The 22,400-nt window shown below is 43.4% G+C and overlaps 1 protein-coding gene across 1 annotated transcript in view; it reads right to left on the bottom strand.

The window, feature by feature from the left end:
• Nucleotides 1–531: 531 nt before the first annotated feature.
• The window catches only part of LOC148454888 (E3 ubiquitin-protein ligase PHF7-like), a 39,843-nt gene continuing 17,974 nt past the window's right edge, over nt 532–22,400 (bottom strand). The window contains exons 2-11 of the mRNA XM_088460641.1: nt 18,095–18,156; nt 17,774–17,871; nt 15,568–15,669; nt 14,564–14,688; nt 14,170–14,329; nt 13,794–13,900; nt 12,595–12,711; nt 11,396–11,532; nt 10,993–11,126; nt 532–711 (exon numbers count right to left, since the gene is read on the bottom strand). Of these exons, the coding sequence (XP_088316767.1) occupies nt 532–711; nt 10,993–11,126; nt 11,396–11,532; nt 12,595–12,711; nt 13,794–13,900; nt 14,170–14,329; nt 14,564–14,688; nt 15,568–15,669; nt 17,774–17,871; nt 18,095–18,156 (1,222 nt within the window). The remainder of the gene's footprint in view (nt 712–10,992; nt 11,127–11,395; nt 11,533–12,594; nt 12,712–13,793; nt 13,901–14,169; nt 14,330–14,563; nt 14,689–15,567; nt 15,670–17,773; nt 17,872–18,094; nt 18,157–22,400) is intronic.

Raw genomic sequence — 22,400 nt, 5'->3', positions numbered from 1 at the left:
AGTCTATATTCCACCACCGTACTCCCACAATGTTCTTAAGAAGGTCGCTGAATTTTTGGCCCTTTTTCCGGGTATACCCACTCTATGCATGGGGGATTTTAATAACATATTAGACCCTATACTAGATAGACATAGAATGACTGCATCAGTAACACAGGGTAGGGAAACTGGATTTTCGAGTATGATTAGGGTAATGGGCCTGGTTGATGCCTGGAGGTTGAGGTATCCCTCTGTGAGACAATATTCCTTTTTCTCTTACACACATTCCTCTTTTTCCAGGATAGATATGGCCTTAGCTATACCGGATTTAATACCTAGGATACACAAGATAACATATGGGACTAGGGGAATCTCTGACCACTCCCCAATATCAATTAGTGTAGATTTAGAGGGAGAGGGGTCAATACTTTTGGAAATTCAACCAGTTCTGGTTATCACGCATGGGTTCAGGAGCAGAGTTGGAAGTGGAGTGGAAAGAATTTTTTGGATTGAACAGTGGTACTGCTTCTGTTGCACTTATATGAGATGCCTTTAAGTCATTTTTAAGAGGTTCTTTAATTCGTAGGGTGGCTGGGTTGAAATCTTCATATAGAAAAGCTGAAATGGATCTGGAGGCTTCTTGTAAGTCTTTTGAGTTAGCCTATATTTCGCTAACGAGTCAGATTTAAATAAGAAAGCATGGTGGGGTGCCCAAAAATTATGGAATGATTTCTGATGGACAAGGCATAATACAAGATTCTGTTTAACTCATATTTGCAATATGCATCAGGTGATAGACCTGGTTCTTATCTTGCTAACTTGGCTCGCATCGAGCAAAAGTCATCCAATACAGTGGTAAAATTAGTTGGGTCAGGCAGCGTTGTATATGTGCATAACCCAGATATTGTGGGCCAATTCGTTAAATATTACCATGACCTATACTAATCTAGGTTGGTTTATACCCAACCGGAGGTGTGTGAATTTTTGTCTACTGTATCACTCCCGACACTCTCCTCGGAGGCAAGGGACTCACTTGACTCTCCACTGTCACTGGAGGAAATAGAGGTGGCCCTAAACTCATTTCCAAATGGTAAAGCCCCTGGCTTAGATGGGATCCCCCTTGAGGTTTACAAAAACATATTTGCTCCTCAATTACTAGAGCTCTTTAATCAAATTTACATAAACAATACGCTGCCAAATTCTATGTCTGAGGCACTGATAATTGTCTTACCTAAATCAGGCAAAGATACCACTATGACTGACTCATATAGACCTATATCACTTCCCCCTACAGATGTAAAAGTCCTGGCTAAAATATTGGCCTCCAGGATTAACCGGGTCATAACCCAACTGATTCATCCTGATTAGACAGGCTTTATGCCCGGCAAATCCATGGCAGTAAATCTACGGCGGTTATTCACACACTTACAGATACAACGTGGGGATCCACAAATCTTTATTATTGTGTCATTAGATGCCGCTAAGGCGTTCAATTCAATCGAGTGGATATTTCTTTGGGAGACCATGGAACGATTTGGTAGTGGCCCGGGATATATTAAGTGGGTAAAGCTGTTATATACGGACCCTGTGGCGAGAGTGTCAGTGAATGGATTTATTTCCACATAATTTTCACACCATAGGGAAACGAGGCAGAGATGTCCCCTGTCACCCATTCTCTTTGCTATGGCCATCGAGCCCGTAGCTTGCATGATTAGAGCTCATTCTAACATTCATTGGTTTCAGCTAGGATCAAGGGTAGATAAGATTGTGCTGTATGTGGATAACATACTATTATTTATCATGCAATATGTTACTTCTATGCCTAAGGCTCTTGAGGTTATTGATTTATTTGGGAAATACTCCGGTTTATTGATTAACTGGGATAAATCATGTATTTTACCCTTCAGGGGGACTTGTCCCACTATTCCTATTATTAATCTTCCTCTAAAATGGGTGAACTCATTTAAATATTTAGGAATATGAATCTCCAATATCCCTCAACATTATCTGCCACTGAATATGTTGCCACAAATTGAATATCTTAAGTCCCGTGTCCCAATTTGGAGTAAACTGCCACTAACGGTAACGGGAAGAGTAAATCTTGTTAAAATGGTTCTCCAACCTAAACTCCTGTATACTTTCTATCATTCTCCGGTCTATATCCCACAGAAATTTGTTAAACAGATTGATGGCCTCTTATCTTCACTGATCTGGGCCAGCAAAAGGGTCAGGATCAAATTGTATACTTTAACTAGACCTCGTGATGTTGGAGGCTTGGCATTACCCCTGTTTTAATTTTATTATTTTGCTGCACAATTAACACATATATGGGAATGGATTAATGATCAAACTGATAATTCCTTGCATGCCCAGGTCATGGCTTATTCTAAGACAGGCTTGTCACCATTACGACTAATATTGAGTGATAATATACCTATATTTAGGATGCCCGTAATTAGGCAGGCCCTCACGATTTGGAGACTTGTCTCACTTCTATTACAAGCGGAGGGCATTGATCCAGATCCACCTTTTGCTCATGCTAATTGCTTTAGGGAGCTCTAAGCTCTTCAGGTCAGAGAAGCCTGGGGTCAGTGGGGTGTAGTGTCTATTGGTCAGATAATTCAGGCAGACACTCTAAAGACCTTCCATCAACTGCGGCTAGAGTTTGACGTCCCCAACCACTTCTTCTATAGGTATCTTCAGCTTAGACATGCTGTTAATGCTCAGTTCTCTAAAGTTCCTCTGTCGTTACAGGAGTTTCCCATTAAAACCTTATTGCAGTCTGCTAGTTCTAGTCACTTAATATCTACGATATACTCTAATTTATTGAACAAGCATCATAAGTCTGATTTATTATCATATATATATATAAAATAAAGTCTTTCTGTTAGTTCAGGCTAATCTCGAGAACCACTTAATGGAATTTGATGCAATTTGCACCATTCTATGGAGCATTTGCAGAGGAAGGTTTAGGTGTAGGAAATATTAATGTGTGACAGAAGGGAGCCGGGCAGTGACGATTTTAGTGAAGAAAGTCAATGAAAATACTTACGTCCGTGCGTTTTCTTGGCTTACACTGCCTAAATCATTAAAGATACAGTATAGCACAACGATGGACTTTATTTTATACCATGTGGAGACTGATACATATTATCCGGTTTCTCCAGAAAAATGTATATTTACTGATACAAAAATTAAGTTCTCCCTTTTTTTTTTTTACCGTTCCTGTTTAATTTATGTAAAAAACGATTCTTTAATGTCAAACGAGTCCAATTCCCGTTAAGAGTCTGCTTTGGTATGACAATAAATAAAGCTCAGGGACAGACACGTAACGTGGCTGGAGCTGACCTTAGTGGAGACTGTTTTTCTAAGGGACAACTTTACGTGGCTCTTTTGCGTATCACATCAAAACGAAATCTTTTTGTGTTGACGTCATAAAGGAAAAATTACTAATGTCATCTTACAAGGCAATCTTATAAGACCTCGGTTAAAAAATGTAAATTCAAAATTGCTCTGGTACGAAACCTGGGTGGGTTGCTACTAGTGTATACAAGGGATGACTGGGTTCGGATTTCTGAAATCCGAACCACCTCTAGCCCCCCCCTGATCTGAGCTGGGAACCGAGTCAGGCTCTGGTTTTCCTGCCTGGCTCGGAACTGAAATCAAGGCAAAACGTCATTATCCCGCTGTCGAATTCTCGCAGGTTTTGATTCTATGAAGGTCCCACGATCGTTGCCATGTTTCATTCCGGCTGTGGAGCGTGCGTGCAGAGGAAGGGAGTTGGGAACTGTTGGCTAGTGTGGAGGGGGGGAGCTGGGAGCTGTTGCTGACACTGGCTGGCTACTGTTGTCCATACATAGGGGCTGGGTGGCTACTTTTGTCCATATAGGGGCTGGCTGTTGTCCTGTCCATAGGGGCTGGCAGAGGGAGGGAGCTGGGAGCTGTTGGCTACTGTACTGTTGTGATAATAAAAAATAAACTTAGTAGTACTTATATATACATTACAATACAGGGCTGGCTGGCTACTGTGAAGAGGAGGAAGCTGGGAGCTGTTGCTGATGCTGGCTGGCTGGCTACTGTTGTCCATATACATAGGGGCTGGCTGGCTACTGTTGTCTATATAGGGGCTGGCTGTTGTCCTGTCCATAGGGGCTGGCTGGCTGGCTGGCTGTAGTGCTGTGTAGTGCTGTGTGCCGGTGCACACCCCTACTTTAAACCAAATAAATTGGAGCAAATGTGCAGAAATAGCTCAGACGTAGAAAGGGAGACACATTTTCCTGTTTTCCCTTTCCGACTAAAATATTCTGCTACACTATGTAGACCTGCAATCGGTGTATAGACATTACAGCAGCTGTTTAGTCAGAAGAGAATGTTTCCAGGGGCGCAGAGAGAGGGGGTTATTAATTACCCAGGCCTGGGCTTATTGGAGGTCTGGTTCCCCCATAACACTGCTTAACTGTTTTTGGCAGTAGCCTCTCTCCCCAGCCCAGCTGCTGTGTGCTGGGCTTTGGAGGCTCTCTCTGCCTGCAAGGTGTGTGGGGAAGGAATCGTACTGATCGCTCCCACTCCCCTGGATCTGACCGTACCATGCATAGTGGTTTTTCAGATATTTGTAGGGGGTGTGACATAACACTGGCACTTTGTTTACTTTGCTGTGTTTTTTTGCATTGGTATAATCTATATTGTGCATGAGGGGCAGAAAAAATTCTAATACAAAAGAATATTAAATTTACCCCTACAGAGGTGGCAGTTAATGTATGTAAAAAGAGAGATTTTTTTGGTACATAACTAATGCACTTTAATTCTTTGTTTCCTTTATGGATGTGAAAAAAACAATTCTGGAGCCTTAAATGAAAGAAACTTAAAATTGGAAGAAAACACAGGAGGTCTTTTGGACTCTATACACTAGATAGCGCTGATGTGTCACAATTGCTGAACAGTCTTTCTATTTGGACCTATTTGGACCTATGGACCAATAGTCCTTTTCTGGAGACTTTTGGAGCTGCCACTCAAAATTGAGGAGTGTAATTTCTCTGTCATTTTTGGGACAGTGAGACTTTGTAAATAGTGGAAGAACTGCAGTCACTCAGGTGGATAGTCAATTGGAGGAAATCCATTCTGACACCTTCTCAGTAGATGCTACACTTAGGCTCTTTACTCAATTCCAGGGTTCGACAGGTCTTCCATCCTGCAGATAACATTTTAGCTCTGCAGTCCAGGATTTGTGAATTCCTGAGCAACCATCAGGTTTGGCTCCACAGCTGCATGCAGATCTTGGGTTCTTTGGTCTCCATCTTCAACATAGTGGTGTAAGTCTAGTTCCTCTCCTGTCCTCCTCAGTTGGAAATTCTAGCATGGTGGAACAAGTCCCTTTTGCACCTCAGGGTGCAGACGCTCATTCTCCCTTGGGACAGTTATGGTGGCTCCACCAGCCCCACACATGGACAGGGACCATCTTCTTCAGATCCCAGACTGGGTCCTACTCAACTCCGACGCAGGTCTTCGGGGGGGTGGGGGATGATGATGTGTTTTCAGACCTTCCAGGGTCTATGGACGACTCAGGAAAGCAGACTGTCCATCAATGTCCTGGAGCTCCACGCAGTACACAGCGCATTTTGCCAGGCACAGTCACTCCTCCTGGGTTATCCGGTCAACCGATGTCACCTATATAAACTACCAGGGTGGCACTCACAGTTGCAAAGCCATGATGGAGTCAACTGCATTCTCCACTGAGCAGAGCGGTATCCATCTGCACTGTCAGCAGCCTTCCTCCCCGGAGTCCAGAATTGGGATGCGGACTCCCTAAACCTCCAGGATTATCACTTGGGTGAGTAGGCTCTACATCAAGACTCTACTAGTCCACCGTTGGGACCTACCAGACATAGATATGATGGCATCACAACACAATCATCAGTTGCAGTGATGCAGTTCCCACACCAGGAAGCCCGCAGCTCTCCTGGTGGACTACACTCTATAGGTACCATGGATGTTTCTGCAAATATACATCTTTCCTCCAATCTCAAAGATCCCGCAGGTCTTTCGCAGGTTAACGCTGGAGGGAGACACAGTGATCCTTATGGCTCCAGTGTGGCCACAGCAGGAGTGATATGTGGATCTTCTTGCCTGAGTATCGGTTCTGTTTACCTTGCCTATGTGTGTGAATCAGAGTGTCTGCCTGTCTTCCTTCTCCTCGCTCCTTGCCATGGCTTGCTAACTTAACTGGCTGCTGGTGGCTGGGGTCGGGGTACAAAGGAAAGGGAGCCTGGGCTGCTGGGAAATAAATGTTAACTATTTGGTGACCAGGTTCTCCTCTATCTAGGCTATAGCTAGAGTGATCCCTGTACCCCCTATGGAGTCAAAGAAAAGGATTTAACAGGTAAGAACATAAATCTCCTTTTTGTGGATAATGCAATTCCACAAAGCCACACCTTATATTTAAAAACAAATACACATGTATTCTATACATTTTTATATTACTGCCATACTTTAGTAGGTAAACACAGACCACTGTGCAAATGTCCAGCAGGAAGCATGTTAATACATCTATCACTGACCTTGTTATCTGGGAGATCAATAGCAAGGCCAGGACAGAACATATTACAGTGCTCTTTTTTAAGAAATAAGTAGAGCAAGGATGTATGGGTTTTTTTTGGAAGAACTGAGTAGAGCAAGATTATCTTACTTTAATGAATTACATTTATTACCATACTGAACAATGTGATGTAGAACTGAACAGCTGGAGACAAACATCCTATACATGTTATTTTTTATGTAAACAAAAGAAACTGCTAGAAAAATTTAATATTTTTGTCAAACTTGTATAGGATACTATGGACCCAATTCATTGGGTTTATATACAACTCCTATGAAGCGAGATCTTCACACGTCCATGTTACAAACTATGAATGTTCAGATCAAGTGCCCCCTAAGCTGCTGCACGATTGCCATGGTTCACACGTTAGGGCATCAGCCCCGTTTTCTCGGAGTGACGAGGCCAGTGCCTGAGTATCCTAATTTAGAGAAGTTGTTATAATTAGTTATTATGGCCATTTCCTTCTTTGCAAAATGCCTTGTAAGTGTCAATTTCCCATCAAATGTGTTCAAATCAATAAACATTTTAAATGTATTGTGTTTCTGTGTGAGGGCAAACATCAATCATTTACTGAATATTGATACTTCAGATTGTGATAAATAGTGGGATGACAAACTGAATATATCTTTGTTTTTAGGATCTACCCCCTTGTTTGCCTCATCTTCTGAATTTTTGCTTCTCAAAAAGAGATATCCTATTGGATGGCATCCATGCCCTCACATCTTCATTCACAGATAAGCTATTTTATTCTGTATGATATAGCTTGTATGCTGTATGTATTGTTCTCACTTTTGAAACGTACATATATGCTGTGGAGATATCTTTTATTGATATATGAAGCTTCTCAAAAGTGAAGTATTCTCTTCTGGGAGGAGTACCAAACCTGCAAATTTAAACTCCTGCAGTTACGCTTTTGAACAAGTGTACATTTGGTAAGCATATTATCAAATTATTTTCAACCATAATATTACATTATCTGTCACGGTCCTGCGGGCCGACCCTCCAGATACACCAATCTGAGAATCGACGCCCGTGACTTTTACAGGTTACCCTCAGCATGTGTGGTTAACTAAACCTGGTAACTGCCACCAGCAGAAGAATATAATGTTAAAGCATAAAGTAAGCTTATGCTCTTACCTGCACACACATTTATCAATACTTAGAAAAATAGGTAACATGAGTCATATGAGGACTTGGGTCATAAAAACAAAGATCCAGAACTAGAATTAATGTTTAATTGAAGAATGTCTTCAAAGCTTATGTACAAAAGTTTACAAAGAATATAATATTGTTTAAAAAAATCACACAGTTACTCACACTTTCCAGAAAATAAAATAATAAATGGGGAAACAAACCATTCGGGTCACGGCCGATTAAGTGGTTCTGGGACGAGGCCTTCCCAGTGACAAACTCGGGATCATCTGTATCCTTCGATAGCCTCATGTAGGATGAGCCAATGGGTCAGGGTTGACACATATTTAGGCCTGCTTTTTCCAGGCACCCCCTCACCCCCTCCGTGGGGATGATTTTACCCTTTTCAGCTCAGAGTGGATTGTTTAGCTCTCTGAAGCTCAGGGTTTCCTGGCCACCTGAGTAGGGGTTCTTTAATTACACACTCAGCTATATTTGAAGTTTGGGGAACAAACATACCCAGTGGCTAGGTGAGGAGATTCACACCTCCGGAGACCGAATGTCTCCCTGGTCCATCCATTCTTTTGATCACTGTCCCCAAACAGAACACAGGGCTCTTAATGACTGTATTAGGAAGACAGTCCTTCTTACATCCTCGCTTGCCCAGCTTCAAAGGGGACTAGTCAAGAGGGGTTTTGTCACCTTTCCACACACCAGACCTCATGCTGATTAGAGTACACAGACTCTAGAATAACACTATACAAAGGATTGTTACATACAACTGTACAAGAGGGAAATATACATGTTATTACCAATACAATATCATTTGGAATTATGCCCATTCTAATGTGAAATTAGCTTTTCCGCTACACTATCAGGTGCTTGTTCTGTCTCCATTTGATTCTACAAATTCTGCTGACTCACCAACGATTTACTGCAGAACTAAGCTGCCACCCACCTTTTTCGGTGCAGTATTTTAGCCTGTGGTATGGCCTGCCCAGTGCTCCAGGCAGTTTCTGATAGTCAGAGGGGAGGCTGACCTTGTTGCTGCCTCACCTCTCCCTGTCATACTCCAATGAAAATAGCAGCTCAACTCTCATTAGCAAGTGGTAGGTGAAGTAGATGCTGGGTATAGATGGCACAGGAGCATTATGGCACTGGCAGTGCGCTGTCAGAACCCTCTGGATAGGTCGCCTGATCATCAGAGTTGTCCATCAGAGCTATCACATATCTCACTGAGAAGGGCGTGACCCTGTTTTTTTTCAGTGCAGTATTATTGTCTGCGGCAGAGCCCCCCCATGCTTAAGGCAGTTTCTGATTGTCAGAGGGGAGGATAACCTATCAATACCTCACCGCATGTCTCTCCCTGTCAAACTCCAATGAAAATAGCAGTTTTCCACTGTTACAGAAGGACTATAATCTTCCCTTATATTAAGAATAAAGATATTAGTGTGAAGTTAATTGAGCTATTAACCTTGCAATGTTTATAAGTGATAACATATTGATCAGCAATAATTATATATATTATAAATATATCTGAACTAGAAATAATAAGTAACAAGTGTAAAATTAATAAAAGCTTGCATATAGAAAATGCACGATTATAGGAATATATATGTGTCTAACTTATCGAAGATGTCAGAATACCAAGAGGTCGCGTTATATAACATGTTGTTTCTTATTTTGTGCCGAGTGTAATCTATAGGCTCACAGATGCTTCCTGAGATGGCGGATCATAGAGGACTGTGCTAAAATATACTGTCCACCTTGCTATATGAAGATCGCAGGCTAGAGATATTAAGGTCCATCTGTCACCAGTGATTACGCTCTCAGATAACTTGGAGAAAGTACACATAAAGGTGGCAGCAGCACAGATTAACACCATCCCCCTTTAATAACGTTCACTGATGTATTGATTTCCAGAACACTGCAGGGATCCATCAACCAACCCATAGCTGATGGGAGGATGCCAGGAACCGTGCCAACCACTTATATTTATAATGTCTGATTAAAAGCAACAGTCTTTAATTAGAACTCATTTGAATATGTAATTGATAGGCACAAAAGTACAGGATAAATAGCAGGATTGAAGTGTAACCAGTGGGTTAAATAATTAATTTCTACATAGGTATATAAGTTGTAATACACAACTGTGCTAGGCCCCATTGAGGTTTGAAAACAGTTTGTATTCATGTAGTTCTAGTCTATGCCTAGACTGGTCAGATTCACCTTTGGGGTCAGACAAGACATATATTGGGGGGCCTATATTTGTACCTGTCATTAGCAGAAATGTATAATAAGCCCTTAAGACCTTATATGGTGTTAGTTGTAGAAAGTTAGCCACATTGCAATAGAATAACCATTTTAAGATGTGTAGAGATGCTAAGCATTATGGGTTACTGAAAGTGATGTCCATATTCTTTAGACAAAGAGGGGCTTTGAGATAGTGTAACTCCAGACATTCTAGGACACGCCATAACTGTATTTCTTTGTCCTGAGTATATCTTAGTGCTTACTGAGCATGTGCAAGAGATAAGAATGGTCCATGCTATGTTGTACCAATCAGTGCTTGATACCCAGTATGTAACTAATATGGGCTTAATATCTGGAAAGCCAAACACCCAGACTATGGTATTTAAATCAAGACCTAGACAAAGGCTCTTTGGCTCGTGCATGGACCTGAGACTGCAGTAGAGTGTCTGCAATGTAAATTGAAAGACCTGAGCATTGTGAAACGAGGGCTCCCCAGATTAACATGAACTACATCTTATGTTGAAGATAATGAATCACCGGTGTCATCTGAACACATAGACAAAAGTATACTGTATACTTTGTATGTTTGTTGCTTATAACTAAAGTGTGTTCATTTGTACTCACTCAGTTGGTTATGTGGTATAACCGTTCACTTCGATCAGAACGAAACACACCGTTATGCACTGAAGCCATGTGAATGGTGCCTTTGGATTGAAGCCTTAGGCATGCCTAATATCAATATTACTGATTTGTAATCCCCTGCTAAAATATGATATAAAAGAAGAATTTTCTCTTTACTTGGTTTGGAAAGCCAAAGATATTTAATTGCTCTAATTCCACTGATGTGAATATGGGGACGAGAGTGAGAGACACTGCATGGATCCACACAGTTCTCTGTTCCTGCAGGATGTGTACAACAGGTAGGGAGCAGATCATGAGGCATCTTGTCTCCACCTGGGCCCTCAGGTTCTGGGTTTAGCACCCTACAATGGTGATTTTCTGGTCCTCCTGGATGTTATTATTTTGTAACCCCTCACCCGGGCGCAAGTCCCTCTTGGTGTTACTGAAAGATGCCCCCTCGTCCGGGCGCAGGTCTCTCCTGGTGTTACTGCAGGTGGAGGATTTGCTCTGCTCGTTGATGGTATTACCACAGATTCCTCTGCCAATGACTCTGCAATCAGAAAGAGATCCAACATTGTTAGCGATATGTTTATGTGGATGGACATACTCTGTGTCCTACAAGTCGCAGGTTGGCAAAGGCTACTGTAACATGAAAAGGGCCACACATCGATTACACTACAGTGGCAATAACCCAAGATTGGTAACTTAATGATAGTTTTCACTAATGTCTCATTCTACCACGTAAGTGAAATATAAGTTATGATGTTAGATACTGTACTACCTAGTAATAGGTGACAAATGACAGGGGAAAGTACTTACCAACAACATCCTCCGGCTTCTCCAGAATGGAGGCACACTCTGCACAGGTCCATGCACTCTCAGCAGATCTTAGGGCTGAGCAGGCGAGGTGGGTTCCTGCTGACCCACAGCAGTGACACCGAATTATACACCATTCACTGAAAGAGGAGACACAGAGGATATATCTACAGCTGGAGCTATAAATCTCAGCGATGGAGCATTTCGCTACAGGAAGAAATAGGCCCTAAGATACTAAATGTTTTATTGTATTCTAGAGAGGATTAAACAATTTGGCAGCTTATAAGAATGTATACATTTCAGCAATTTTTTTACCTTCAAATGCATCTTAATCAAACGGTGATGGGAGTAGGACGCACAAGCAACTTCTGCTGATTAAAATGATATGCGGCATGCCTATATTCTGTGTGTGACAGCGGGTGTATCTGTATGCGAAATGCTATGTTACAGTGCCAGTGGCTACGACACTGTAACAGCTGATACGTCACCCACACAATGGTTGATATGCCACCCAGCACAATGGTTCATACGCCACCCGGCACAATGGATATAACGCCCCCCTGATATCCAATGCCCTCATTCTTTTATATTATGGGCATTGGATATCATAATGTGTCTTTGGTGCCGAATAGAAGAGCAGCCAGGAAGAGAAGCCTCCGAGCCGCCCAACCAGCACAGTGAAGCACGATAAAGAGAAGAACAGAATTATAGGGCAGAGAAAGAAGAAAGAGACGGAGGAGCAGGTAAGTGTGGGGTGAAACCAATAACAAAGTGGGCAGCGCTGTCAAGAAAACCTAAGGTACTGGGAACTCTCTGATAAAGATTCCAATATTACAATTTATTGAATACATATTAGATTCACAACACATATAAGATATGGGATACGTTCAGTATCCCGGCGCATCCTGTACCCATCCCATAACATATATAATAACAGAAAACGATTATAGTAGCCAGGTTCTTGGTGTCGGCCTCTTAGTAAGCACACAGTAAATGTGAAAGATATCAACCTCTTATTAAATACATCGTCACATATATTACGCATACACCCAGTAGATCCTTAGCTAATAAACGTAGGGTCCTATTTATCAGAGTCTAGGCCGCATTAATCATGCGGAATGAGCAGGGGAACCTTTCCAGGTGCTGCTGCTGGGCCATAGCACACTGGCAGCCTTTAAGAAATAAAATGCGAAAAGTTTTACCTGCCGCTCTCACTGTGAGTTCTTCCATGGTCGCAGCAGCAGGGATCCACGTCGCACTGTTGGTGGACCTGCAGTAGTTCTCCAAAGGCGTTGTTCTCCAGTTCCCAGGATGCATCTCTGAAAGGTTAATGTGAGGTAATATCGCTGATGTAATTAATCAATGTGACATTACAACGCTTTCTTCTGTCTGTTTCATCTAGTCCAGCAGTCCAGTCCGGCAAGCCGTCACTATGGGTCTCGCTACAAAGGGGGCATGCTGTTGATGGTGAGTGACAGCACGCCCCGTTTGGTGGGCGTGCCGGGGGCGTGACTGGCCAGACGGAGGCATTCCCATCGGAACGCCTACCATCTGGGGCCAGCCCCACTGACATCACAAGTGATGTCAGTGGGAGTGCTTTCAGCTCTGATAGAGCTAAAAGCACTCCAGGGCTTGCGGCAACGAGACCCTACCACAAGGGTCTCGTCGCAAGGCCGATGGTCGCGATGGTCTTGAGCATCGCGACCATCTTCCTGGCCGCTCGCTATAGCTGTGGGTGGTCACCCACAGCTATACGAGCGGCCGGGAGGCCGCTCTAAAAATTCAGAAGGACGGCCCTGATTCAGAGCGAGCGCTTTGTCAGAGTGTCCGGCTCTGAATCAGGGCCATAGACCCATAGCCAAGTGCCCATAGTCTTATGGCTGGATTTGGCAATTTGCTTACTAAAGAACTGATAAATCTCTGTAAATTATCATAGGACACATTTTGCTTATAGCTTTTCATAAGTACGAAACACAAGGTAAAATAGCGGGATGCGAGCTTTCGTTTCCTTGTTTAAGCTACACAAATGCACAGTTAATGTCGGCACCAGTTTCGTCTCTGTAATTGGTGTGGGGGAATGCACACCGCCACTGATGCCGTTCACGTCATTATTCCGTTGATAGCTTTCAAAAAATGCAGCCAGCACCATGTTCCAGAAGTGATCCCCAGAAACATGGCAGCTGCATCATATGTACGATATAACACCAGATTACTGCGTAGGCACAGGGGATTATGGGTAAATTCCAGATTGTTGGTGATGTTCTGTGCATGCGCCAGTGTCATTTTTTTTTCAGGGGGAGGGGGCTCACAGAAATCCTCACATGGGCCCCCTCCAGTCTTAAAATGCCTCTGTGATGGAGCTGGATTCTATGTTCTAGATAAAGACAATTGTTACATATACCTGTGGGGAATGTAAATTCCCATTTGCAGCATCTCCTGCTGGAAACTCTCCATGTTCTGGCATATGGGGCACTTCAAGAAATACTTCCCTGCATTTAATGCCTGCATCTGTAATGTAAGAAGTTCAGATGAAATACCAAATATATATATATGTACAGTCATAAAGCAAACGTCCTGCACAAGAGCTGACGAGCGAGGACAAGCCGACCAGCCTACTGTCAGGCCGCATTCACCATAATCCTTCATATACAGAGAGCGGACACCGGAATCAGCTTCAAACCCTCCACTCCATTGGCCGTCATTCCTCGGCTCTCTCCTGGTTGGCCTCCTCCCGGTGACTCCGATAGTGAGGAGTAAATAGTAAAGCCATAGCTCACCTGTAGACAAGTCCTGTGGAACCAGGTGTTTTTGCAGCAGGGGCTCTTAATCACATCATATGCAGGGGCAGGGGTCAGCTCCTCCAGGCAGATGGTACATGCACTTACTCCGTCCTGTGCCGCAGCCTTCTGAACTGGCCGATGCCTTGGGCAAAATGATCTGCAGGGAAATAAATATTACAGAATAAATAGTGAGAAGTTCAAACAAAAACCCCCACTGTAACGGAACATACATACACAGCGCGATCGCACGCCAAGACATAGTGGGTGTGCTAATGCCTTGCCGTACGATCGCCTGCCTTCCCGGATTTGCATATGCCAGCTGCGTGCAAACGCATCTAGCAAGCGGGTCTGAATCGGGTTCTATATACCTAGAACCAAATGGATTACTCACGGAAACTCCTTGAAGTACTGGAATATAAATTCCTTTTCCTGGCCACAGGGGAAGTGCACTGTCTCAGTGCAGCCCTTCCCGCTGCAGCGTATGGAGGCGCCCGTCCTCTTGCACACTGTGCAGGGCTGCAAAACATGATTAACAAATGACAATACTGAGAAAAACACGAACAATGAGTGTAAATAGGTCCCCCACTATAAATAACCTTTGTTCTAGACTCCTTTACTTCCTAATAATAGAACAGTCACTGTATATAACACACAAGTATAGCCAGGTCCTCTGCTAACCACTTTTCTGGGAGAGATAGAAAATAGCTCCTCTAAGGCTTCCAATCATAGCTGCTGCGGCTGATCGGCCGTCCAACAGAGAGACCTATGGCACGTTAATCTTTTTTTCTTTCTTTTTTTTATTTTAGTGAAGTGCAAGTGCATATGTCTGAGCTTCCAGTCCTCTGTGCATGCAGGAACCGGCAAGCTGGATCACACATGTGCATTTAGCAGCACACTGGCTCGAGGAAGCAAAAAGATCTGCATTACCGCTGACAGGCGGCATCACTCTGTTTCTTTCCACAAGCACCCATTGCATGCTCTGCATCCAAATACTCACTACAACCACAGTCGGTAAACCATCAGGACACATGAACAGTAAAAAAAGCACAGTGGCCAACTGCGCCAACACCTGCAATGCATTCACCTCTGAGTTAGGTCCATACACCAAAACATTTTATATAAATTCGACTCCCCAGAATCTGTCGGCCACCTTGGGAAAACACTTCTGATTGGCTGAGTGGCTTTTGACCTTTCTGGTCATGTCAGTTCCACAGTCATTCTGCACCGCGGCTCCAGGTGGAGCCGTTCTCACTGCGGCATCACAAAGCTGTTTATTTTATTATTTGTGGATTATCAGGGAATAGAATAAACTCCCAATTAGGCCCAATATGTGTCATTCAGTTCTCCGGTGACTTCACATGACATGAGAAAGTATCAGCACGATCGGCTCCTCACCTGCTCTGCTGCCCGGCTGGCTGCCTTCCGCACATCTGGGTACAGGAAGCCATAGAAGCCTTGCCTGTCACTGCCCCTCTGCAGCACACCGCTGGATAGTAACTGGATAGGAGAGAGGGGAGATGTACTTATGGCTGTCACCACTGCTGCATTATCTATAACAATTAGGAAGACTTATATCTCTAACATATGCTCCAATATAGTTTTATCATGTTTTATGCACTTAGCATGTTAATGAAACTGTGCTGATAACTACATATCCTTAGGGGAGGGCTCCAATAATATTTAATGCCTAAAGTTAAAAATGAAACAAAATATGTTTTTTTAAATTTTTCCACCATTTTAATTAACAGAAAATGTATGGTTTCATTTGGTAGAATAATTTGTTGCCTTTATGTGGGGGGAGCTATCACACTTATCGCGCCCCCCAACCCCGTGGCTTTATGCTAGGCTGAGGGGCTCACAAAAAGGGGTATTTTTAACCTAAGGGGGCATAGCCATGCCTCCCACAATTAGGACACACCCCTCTCCCGGGGCCCATCTCTTTACATCCCTGCCCAAAACACTCACAAGCCATCTCTCTGCTTCAAAGGCTTACCGTGACTGGGCTCTTATCGGCATTGGCCTTCCGTGTAGAGGAGATTGAGACATTTGAGTAAACATTTACATTATCACCTTGTGAATATAGGGCCTGATTCAGGACGGATCGCAAGTCTGTAATCGCACGCACCCGGCTGCTGGGAAAATATGCTATGAATGCATTGCGATCGCAGCAGTATACTCACACACCCACCACTTCAATAAGCTGCCCACTTCCACAAGTGGTCAGGGCTGCCATCAGGGGGGGACTGCGGGGACTCCAATCCCGGGCCCAGAGAGAGAGGGGGCCCGGGTAACGGCCGCTGCTGATTGGCTGGCTGCCGTTCCATGAGCTGCGATTGGCTTGCAACCGGCTCCATGTATTAAATGCCACCGAGACTCTTCTCTGGCAGCTGCCAGTGCATTCCACCAGTGACACGCGGTACCTCGCATCACTCTGCGCTGTAGGAGCTCCCAGAGTCACGGAGATGGCAGAGTGTCCAGGTAAGTTTGGGCTCTGTTGTAGGGTGGGAGTGCCTAATTTATGTATTATATACAGTATATATATATATACAGTGTGCATATATATATATATATATATATATATATATATATATAGTATTTAGTATATATACAGTGTGAATATATATATATATATATTTAGTATATATACAGTATATATACAGTGTGTGGATATATATATATATACATAGAATATATACAGTGTATATATATATAGATATAGATATAGATATATATAGATAATCATACACATACATGTGGGTAAGTGATGTTATATTACTTGCTGAGCTGACACTTACATTTGCATGCTTTTAATTTAATATAGTTAAGCACCAGAGGCTTTTGTTTGTGTATGTATGTTTTATATATATATATATATATATATATAATTATATACACACAAAACATCTTATGCTTAGATATATTAAATTAAAAACATGCAAATGAAAATGTCAGCACAGCAAGTAATATAACATCACATACGAACGATTAATCTGTGCCCCCAATAGGTCCAGCCCTCCCTGTCTCTCACCCCCCAAAGTAGCTCCACCCACATCCACAGCTCCACCCACTTCTGCCCCATACCTCGGGGTGAGGGGGGCCCTGCTTAATTTGTCAGTACCGGGCCCCACCATTTCTGATGGCAGCCCTGCCTTTGGTAGTCAGTGAAAGCATCGGTAACATAGAGTAACATCGGACCCAGATGCACAGTTGTGGTAGAGATGACCTGACTCAGAAATTGCTAAACTTCCTGTCAGTACCTAGAGCTCAGGCTGCGTGTGCCGTCACAGGGGCTTAATTATGCACGCCGCTGTAATGGCATTCAAACGCACTGGCATACCTGCGTTCCTTCGACCACTGCCACTCGCGATCGCAGCGGCCGGTTGGCACACTGTGATGCATACGCATGCGCAGAACACAAACATCGGCAGGGTGCGTGTGCATCCGTAGACTTGCGTTCCAAGCTGAATCAGGCCCATAGGACAAAATGATTATCACATTTGCATAAATATAGCAGATTGTGATAAATGTGCACCTTACTGTGTAACAGGCTGCTTTCAGCTGCTATAACTGATGCTCATCCATCATTACTTTCCATACTTACCAGGCAGTAGTGGTGGACAGTCAGCTTCTCCTTGGCGTTATGCAGCAGCTCTCCATACTTGGGCACGTCATTTTCTGCACGACCACAGAAAATGCATGCTGTGGAAGCAAGGCAAGACGTTATGTATGGTGTGTTCTTCATACAAAAAACAAATCACACATTAAACCAGAACAAGTACATGCAAGATAGGTGAGGGAATGTAGTTGTGAGACAGAGGGTAGAGAGAGCGATGCTCGACCAGGTGTGTACCCAGCTTTACTCTATGTCAAAATTACAGATATATTACTGAGGGTCAATAAAGACTTCTGGCTCCTGTCTTACCTGGATCGGCTTCTAGCGATGAGCTTGATGCCGAATCTCTATTAGTCTTCCGCTTTCTCTTACTAAAGATAGAGATGCAAAAACAAAATTGTAAATTATAAGTGCAAATAATAATCCTCCTTTATGTATATGTCATATATAATATGTTCTGTGGATCTCAAGGTGCTGCTGCTGTATAAACTTACCTTTGTGGACAGTGTAGCAAGTTTTATGGGACCAGATAAGCAGGGGTTAAAGTGAGCTGGAACGCGGTGGTATTGAGTTCAGTCAGTTATATATGAAGGGGAAACAAGTCCCTCCCCTGCCCGTGGCCCTGCAGCTGAGCCCAATGCCAACTGAGTGACTCTGCCTCTGAGAGGAGTCACTAAGTGACAAGCATCACACCATGCCGTTAGCAGTCAGCGCACAGTGTCACCCCATGCCGTCTGCAGTCAGCGCACAGCATTACCCCATGCCGTCTGCAGTCAGTGCACAGCGTCACCGCATGCCATTAGCAGTCAGTGCACAGCATCACCCCATGCCGCCTGCAGTCAGTGCACAGCGTCACCCCATGCCATCTGCAGTCAGCGCACAGCATCACCCCATGCCGCCTGCAGATGGTGCACAGCATCACCCCATGCCGCCTGCAGTCAGCGCACAGCATCACCCCATGCTGCCTGCAGTTGGAGCACAGCGTCACCCCAAGCCACCTGCAGTCAGCACACAGCATCACCCCATGCCATCTGCAGTCAGCGCACAGCATCACCCGATGCCATCTGCAGACAGGGCACAGCATCACCCCATGCCATTAGCAGTCAGTGCACAGCATCACCCCATGCCATCTGCAGTCAGCGCACAGCATCACCCCATGCTGTCTGCAGTCAGCGCACAGCATCACCCCATGCCATCTGCAGTCAGTGCACAGCGTCACCCCATGCCGTCTGCAGTCAGTGCACATAGTCACCCCAATGCCGCCTGCAGTCAGTGCACAGCGTCACCCCATGCCATCTGCAGTCAGTGCACAGCGTCACCCCAATGCTGCTTGCAGTCAGTGCACACCGTCACCCCATGCCGTCTGCAGTCTGCTCATGTAGAGATGGTCTCGCCTTTTCCCCCCAATCCAGGCACTATTGTAAGCTGTGCATGCACACCAAATATCTTATGTATCTACAGCCGTGTTGGCAGAGACACATTTTAGGATTACTTCCCCTTATGGTAAGGGGGCGGTGTAATGTGACCAAAGCACAGTATGAGCGCCTTCACTTTAAAAATACACCCCATAACGGGCGGCAGCAGAGTCCAATCAGCTGAATGTGCCTTGAGCATGTTTATGCTAATATATACAGTAATGTTACTGTTATTATCTATTTACATTATTACAGTGATATTGGTAATGGGTTTGCAGTAATAAGGCATATATACTTCTGCAGCTCAGATTACATTAGTCTTCATTCTAGCACATTCTGGTCTGTATCTCGGCAGTGTGTTACATCAGCTGAGTGTGCTAGAAGCATCAGAGCAGAGAATGACACCCCAGGCAGAAAAGAGGAACGGCACGGGCTGTGACAGTTGCAGGGTGCTAGAATGAAGACTATTACATTGGCCCCTGAGAACAGAATTTTGATACAGCATAAAATTGTTCCTAATATTCCAACATGACAATAACAAAACATAACAATTGTTTCCTTGGATCATTTTAAATTTAGCTTTATAAGCGGATTGGACGGTTTATAATGAGGAGGATGAGGGCTGGTTGTGTTTCCAGACTTATCTTAGAGACAACTACATTAAAGAAGTTTGTGTAGAGCCAACCTGCGGCTCTCCAGCTGTTGTGAAACTACAAGTCCCAGCATGCCCTGCTACAGTTTTAGAATTCCCTAATAGCAAAACTGTGGCAGGGCATGCTGGGACTTGTAGTTTCACAACAGCTGGGGAGCCACAGGTTGTCTAGACCGGGTGTAGAGGATGAGAACGCTTGTTTAATACTATTAAAAGAATTCAAGTGGTTTCATATGAAAATAAAAATAAAAACAATACTATTATATGCTATTATGTAATGGATTGATGTGATATTCTATTTTTTTTAAACAAATTTTGTAATTGTCATTTTCTATGGTGGTTCAATAAAAAAATAAAATAAAAAATAAAATAAAAATAATAATAATAATAATAATAATAATAATAACAATCCCCACAAAAACAAACAGTGAAACATTAAAGTATCTCAGCTTCTGTTTCAAAGAATTTGAAGCACAATTATACGTTAATCAATTTTGGATGCTATCAATGTTTGTGTAATTAGTGACAGTATTGATGTACTTAGTGATATAAATTAGCTATAATTGGTGTTCCACATAATTGTAAATCTGATCATAAATATTACATTTGTAACAAGGAAATCCCTATTTTTAAAAACACAACACAGACAGTCACTTACCTAGACGAGGCCATGAAGCCTCACATTTAGAGTTACAGCCTCTCAGATGCTTCTCCAGTAGTAGAATTAGAGAAAATGTGCTTTATAATAAAAACAATACACCTTGCTAGGATTCTGTAACTATAATGCAAGTCTCTGCTGAGGGTGAGCCTCACTGGCTGTCCTGTGTTATGACATCACTGGCCACTGTGACATCACTGATTTGCATAACCATGGCAGGTCAGATATCTGACACAGGGTCTCCATCATGCACATGCAGGGGCTCCATCAGAGAGTTATGGGGGGTACAACACTAAGGGGGCCAGACTGCCTGGGGGCCCACTGTGGCCAGAAACACAGCCTAATTCCTCTGTACTGGGCCCCATATTTCTCTGCGCACATGTACTGTACCTGCTGCCCGGATCACTAGTTCTCTCACACCAAAGAGAGTCATTCTGGGGCAATAGTGAGCTCCTTGTAATAATAAGCAAAGATAAATCAGGGCAAGTTCATGAACTTAGTTTTCTTTCTGAAGTTATTACCACTTAGAGGGGTATTCAATATGAAATGTTAACTTCACTGCCGCAGTTAACGTTTCATATATGAGTTTTTTTCTGCGTTAAGTCTGGTGCGCGCTCCCGCTTATCCCCGTATTCAATATAAAATTAACGAAAACGGGAAACTCCGAAGTTGAATTTGCGTAAAGTTACAAATTTTTCCTTAAAATAATTGTAAGACCCCCCCTAAAGTTGTAAAAACATGGGGGAACACTATGGGTACCCCCGTTTTAGCCTTTAATTGAAAGTCAGGGATTTAAATAGCCGCAGCAGGTGTTTTTTTCCCGACATTGAAGAAGTGATGCAGAAGAGCACTTAGGTTATTTTTTTCATTTTTTTATGTGGTCCCATCAAATTTGGGGTACATGAAAATGGGTACTAGCATATTTTGATGTCCCTAAAATAAGTTTTTAAAAATTCTGCATTTGTGCACCTGCCGCTATAAATCTATTCTTCAAAACACCTGCCGCATACTTGCAGAAAAGCCCTGAACCTATTTCCCTATTGTTTAACTATTTTTTCCCTTTTTTTTTTTTTGCACCCCAATTTGGAAATTAATTTTTTGGGGTGTCCCTATTTTTTTTTTTTTTTACTTTTTTTGACACAGTTCTTATTTAAATGTCAATCTCAGGGGTGCAGGCTATTTTTTTTAAGCCTGCACCCCTAAACCCCAATTCTGCACTTTTTTTCGACACCTGTTCAATGGTGAAACGTTATCACCGTTTTTTATCAAAGACTTCTCAAAACTGCGATAAGGCTTTGATATTGAATACAGTGTAAAAGTAAAACCTGCGATAATGACGTCATAATTGCGATATTAACGCAAAAACAATGTTATCGCACCCATATTGAATACCCCTGTTAGTGTAGCCCCATGTACTCTATTAATACACATTCACATCATACTCTGCAATAAGCCTGTGTACCAAATTTGCTGACTTCCGAGGTGGCAGACAGGTTGGCTCAGCAGGGAGAGGGGTGTCGCAGGAAATTAGTAAGAGGAGGGAGGGTCCCACGGGAAAACTGGAGCCAGATCAGTGGTCCAATCTTTTTTTATTAAATTGGCAAGGTGCAGCAATGACGTGGCTGCATCTCTTGTGCGCCTTAAAAGGCTGCACCCTGGGCCTGGAGCAGACGCTTGTTTGCTCTGTAGTAGTACAGAATCCGCACTGTAGAGTTAGGTGACGCAGGTTAGCTATGCTGATATACGCCGCGCCCCCTGACCTCTCCTCAGTGCTGCTGCTGCTGCTCCATTAGGGCTAGAAGGGAAATGTGCTTCTGATGGGAAGCTGAAGTTTGTTTCTATCTGCTCCATGAACAGAACGCCAGTGTGCCCCATGGTCTTCAGAGTGCC

The sequence above is a fragment of the Taudactylus pleione genome, unplaced genomic scaffold (genome assembly GCF_031769625.1).
Source record: "Taudactylus pleione unplaced genomic scaffold, aTauple2 ptg000969l, whole genome shotgun sequence".
In the NCBI taxonomy this organism is placed as follows: domain Eukaryota; kingdom Metazoa; phylum Chordata; class Amphibia; order Anura; family Myobatrachidae; genus Taudactylus; species Taudactylus pleione.
Note: the sequence above shows the minus strand (reverse complement) of the source record. Positions and strands in the feature narration are given on the sequence as shown.